Source organism: Octopus bimaculoides, chromosome 1 (assembly GCF_001194135.2).
Source record: "Octopus bimaculoides isolate UCB-OBI-ISO-001 chromosome 1, ASM119413v2, whole genome shotgun sequence".
In the NCBI taxonomy this organism is placed as follows: domain Eukaryota; kingdom Metazoa; phylum Mollusca; class Cephalopoda; order Octopoda; family Octopodidae; genus Octopus; species Octopus bimaculoides.
In genome coordinates, this window is record NC_068981.1 from 26,426,233 (window position 1) to 26,431,628 (window position 5,396).

Sequence of the window (5,396 nt, forward strand, 5' to 3'; positions counted from 1 at the left end):
GAAGAAGAAGAAGAAGAAGAAGAAGAAGAAGAAGAAGAAGAAGAAGAAGAAGAAGAAGAAGAAGAAGAAGAAGAAGAAGAAGAAGAAGCACTAACAACAAACAACATAAAATACAGAATAGACAACACAGCAGAAAATGATAAGTACAGAATCTGTGAAACCGTATGGCATTAACAGCCAATGTACGCCACTAGCCCACAAGGAATATAAGAGACACCACGACAATATAGTCAGGCGTGTCCAGTGGACACTATGCAACAAGTATGGAATTGACAGAGCAAAAAATTGGTACGACCACAAACCTGAAGGCATCGTCGAAAATAGAAATGCAAAGATCCTATGGAATTTTATGATTCAGTGCGACAATGAGATAGAAAATAGGAAGCCAGACATAGTCTTGATTGAGAAAGAAAGCAAACAATACTGGATCATAGATATAGCATGCCCAGCTGACAACAAAGTATACGATAAGGAAGAAAGAAAAGTCGAGAGATATGACAGGTTAGCTTGGGAATTTAAGCAGTTGTGGTCGATGAAAATGGTCGCAGCAGTACCAATAATTGTCGGAGCCCTGGGAACAGTGAGAAAATATCTCGAGAAGTACGTGGAACAAATAGGGGCTGCAATAAGGGTGGAGCACTTGCAGAAAAGAGTACTGCCTGGAACTGCTCGAATACTCCGGAAGGTGCTCAAAAAATAAGAGGTGTTACCTTAGTTCACTGGTAGTGAGCAGCTGACACTGTAGTACATCTCCAGCGTTAGAAGCTGTGCAAAGGCAACAACAACAACAACAACAACAACAACAACAACAATAATAATAATAATAATAATAATAATAATAATAATAATAATAATAATAATGCAGAAATATTATTTTTTGTTATGGGAGCTTAGAGATAAAATATCTCAATGATCAGACATTGCTAAAAACTCTCTCTCTCTCTCTCTCTCTCTCTCTCTCTCTCAGTCTCTGTCCCTCTCCTTTGTATAAATTAATATTATAATATACACACACAGAGACACATGTGACTATATAACGTATCAAAAATAAACAGCAAATATAACAAAAATAAACAAAGTGATAACAGGGTGTTATTAGTTTGACGCTCAGTGAGAAGTAAAAAAAAATTGAAATTGAACTGTCTCTGACGTTTGTCTGTTCATTAAAAGGTTATGTCGACACAGGAGGCAGTGAGAAATAAATGAGTGACGAATAGGTATGCATTGTTCTCTGTCGAGTATATACATATACACACCCATACCCACACTGATACGAACACCCGTAACTATGTATGTATATGTATAAATATACATATATATATGTATTTATTTATATATATATATATATCGGTGTATGTATGTGTATATATATATATATATATATATATATATATGTGTGTGTGTGTGTGTGTGTGTGTGTGTGTGTGTGTGTGTGTGTGTGTATGTATGCATGTATGTATTATATGTATGCATATATATGTTTGTATGTATATGAAAACAGGAGTTTGCAAAGTGTTTTTCAGTATTTTTCAACTCTCATGCATACTTCACACAAATGTAAGAACCGTATACAATTTTGGAGTACTGGAATAAGAAGATGGAGTTCAAGAGAACACACCTTGGATTATAACATTATCTACATTTTATATATATACATATATATATGAAGAGACAGAGAGAGGAGGAGGCAGAGTGAGACAGAGAGAGGGAGATAAGATGATACTTCTCATGATCTTCAAGACTAGGAAATGTGGAGAGTCTTGGGGACGTACCATAATATAGACCTTCAAGACATCTTTATCAAATATCATCTGAGTTGCAGTTCTTCACATTCGATTAACAATGCCAGCTGTCTAATTATTCTCGCTGTCTAAGAAAATGTTTACATAATTGCGTCTACAGGCTGCATCTATTGTCTGACATCATGTGTTACTGAATACTGAACCTTATGTAACGGATGAAATAAAGGAGTACCACATTAAAGCCCATTTTATTTTTACAATCATTATGTGCGTGAGTTTGTGTGTATGTGCGTGCCCCTGTGTGTGTGTGTGTGTGTGTGTGTGTTTGTGTTTTTGAAGAGACCCAATGGCCCAGTGGTTAGGGTAGCGGGCTCGCGGTTTCGATTCCCAGACCGGGCGTTGTGAGTGATTATTGAGCAAAAACACCTAAAGCTCCACGAGGCTCTGGCAGGGGGTGATGGCGAACCCTGCTGTACTCTTTCACTACAACTTTCTCTCACTCTTCCTTCCTGTTTTTGTTGTACCTGTATTTCAAAGGGCCAGCCTTGTCACACTCTGTGTCACGCTGAATCTCCCCGAGAACTAAATTAAGGGCTTATGTGTCTGTGGAGTGCTCAACCGCTTGCACGTTACTTTCACGAGCAGGCTGTTCCGTTGAACGGATCAACTGGAACCCTCGTCGCCGTAAACGACGGAGTGCCACTCTCATATGTGTGTGTGCTTGTGTTAAAATACGTTCGAGTGCTCATCGACCTCAAGATTGAGACTTATAAGGTGCTACACAATTTCATTTTCGTTCTTGTTGCATTATGTGAGTTTAATAACAGGAATATATTCTATTTTATAGATATTTTGTTTAAGAAATTAACATGACAAGGGAATACGAAAATAGGTGAGGAACTTCATTAGCTATATTTTCGTTTATAATATTTTGAGAATAAAGAACACATGATTAAAGTTAATTTATGTCCGTCCTTATAGCTTTGTCTTCATAGAATTTTGTTTACTCATACACAATTCTTTCTCGATAAAAAAATGGTTATTTTTATAAGCACTTTGTTTTTAAATAATATACATCTGATTAATCAATGTTTCAAATAGTAATTGCTTTTCAAATTCTAGCATCGAAGAGAACGACAATGGTAATTCGACTTCAAAGGGAAGTGTGCAGGAGTCTATGAGCAAAGAAATATCGTGAAACAATAATCGAAGCGATGCTGTAAGCGTAAGTTTTATTGCTCTTAGATAGGGAATGATTGTGGTTATAATAAGCCCTATTCGAGTAAAGCTATGATCAAAGACATCCTAAATATGACCATCCCCTCTTTATCTTAGCAATTTGTTCCCAAGAATACATTTTCTAATATGATCGATATCAATACTATCACGTGTTATTTGAGAGAGATGTGGCCCCCATTTCTAGCTGGTCACGTAGAGGCTACTCATTTTATTTATGATATTGGTGTTAATGGAGATGTTAATGGCGCTGGCGGTGGTGCAGCTGGTGGTAGCTCTGCTGCTGCTCCTGTTGTGGCCACTACTGCTGCTTGTATTCCTGGGGGTAACGGTGATCTTATTAGTAATGAATGATGGGGATACTAATGATGGATGAATTGATGGTAGTAATAGTATTAGTGATGGTAGTAATGATGGTGGCGATGGTGGTGATGACGTTCTTAGTTCTTAGTAGGACTGATTATCGCATCAATACTTGTGATTTCGTCGATAATTCTCAACACTGTAAATGTTTTGATGATAAAACCAACACCAACACCAACGCCAGTAATTATGAGAATAGTCGTTTATTAGTGATCATATCTCTGTCTATGACGATAACCATTCCAATGACGATGGTCGTTATGATTGTGCTGATGGTAATGATAGTGTGTGTTACTATTATTATCCCAGATCAGCCAAGATCGAGCAGTTCCATGATTAGCGGTTTCTGACCATGACCAAACGGTCCTTTTCTCTAATAGTGAGTACTGAGGACTACTGCACAATACATACATAAATCTACATTGATATAAGCGTATATACACACATACGTACGTACACATACGTACGTACACACACATACATGCGCACACACATACACATACACACACACATATACATATTTAATATATATGCACACACACTCGTACACATATATACACATAAAGACAGAAACGTTAGCAGAAACGTTAGCACGCCGGGCGAAATGCTTAGCGGTATTTCGTCTGCCGCTACGTTCTGAGTTCAAATTCCGCCGAGGTCGACTTTGCCTTTCATCCTTTCGGGGTCGATTAAATAAGTACCAGTTACGCACTGGGGTCGATATAATCGACTTAATCCGTTTGTCAATCTGTGTTTGTCCCCTCTGTGTGTAGCCCCTTGTGGGTAGTAAAGAAATAACACATAAAGACATACACAAAACACACGTACAACCGATCTTACTCTGACAACATCATGTGATCTACCATGACCATTAGCAGCGTATTTTCTGGTAACCATTTTGGACTTACTGTGTTTCTCCATTCGGTAAGCCAGGTTTGAACGGGACGGGTTCCGGTTAGATGCCCGCGAAACTTTAAACCGATTGGAACCGAATCAAACTGTAGATTTCCAATTGTGTTGTTACAATAAAAGGCATGTTTACATTTTCGAATATTCAGAGAAAAAGGAACGGAAAAAAAGGGAATGTAAATTTATTTTACAGAAAATTGTAGATATGAAGATTTAAAAATTTACTGGAGATGATCTTTTGTCTATCCGAACAGGGAAAACTCTAGTGTTCTTGGAATAAAGAGGATCTTTACACTTTCGAAAACCCAGGGGGAAAGGAAGAATGATAGTTATTCACAGGGGGTGTAGATATTAAAGGTTTTAAAGCTGATTGCTTATGTGTTCGAAAGCTGTAGTTATGTAAGTTCCTTAAATTATTTTGAGGGAAATTCAAAATACTCATAGGAAACTGTAGATATTCTAGTCTTTTTGAATTAGTGTTTCTGAGTCTTCAGCTGCTAAGAAAAGAAAAATTCCAAAAAGAAAAAGAAAAAGAATTTCAGAAATTCAAAAATCCAACAATGTGAACATCTCTTCCTCCTACTATTCCCAAAGACTGGAATAGCTACAAATTCCTGTCAATATTTTAAATCTCCCACAAAATAAAATAAGGTGGGGAACTTACATACCTACAACTTTCGAACATACAAACGATCAGCTTTAAAAAAAAATTACTATCTACAACTACTGTGGAAATGCCTGTCCTTTCGTTTCTCCCTGGGTGTTCGAAAATGTAAACAGCATCCTCCTTTTTATTCTCAGAACACTACCATTTCTCTGTGTGCGATCATACAAAAGACCATATTTAGTAAATCTTAAAACTTTACTACCTGCAACTTGTTTTCTTTTCTTTTTGACTCTTCCTCAGTATTCGAAAATGTAAACATCCTTTTCATTGGAAAATTCCTACTATATTTTCCAACTGGACAGACAGACGAAAATTCCAAGAAAACTTGAAAACTTAAAAACTTTTATATATTACCCAAATACGTAAACACACCTTTTATTGCAACAACACAATTGAATTCAGAAATTCAAAAATTCAAAAATTCAGTGACGTGAATATCAGTATATGTGTGTGTGTGTGTGTGTGTGTGTGTGTGTCTG

At 36.9% G+C, this 5,396-nt stretch overlaps 1 protein-coding gene across 1 annotated transcript in view; it reads left to right on the forward strand.

Moving 5' to 3' along the window:
* Positions 1 to 3,107: 3,107 nt before the first annotated feature.
* LOC106868280 (uncharacterized) overlaps positions 3,108 to 5,396 on the forward strand; it is a 125,834-nt gene continuing 123,545 nt past the window's right edge. Inside the window, exon 1 of the mRNA XM_014913469.1 lies at positions 3,108 to 3,303. Coding sequence (XP_014768955.1) covers positions 3,108 to 3,303 — 196 coding nt within the window. The remainder of the gene's footprint in view (positions 3,304 to 5,396) is intronic.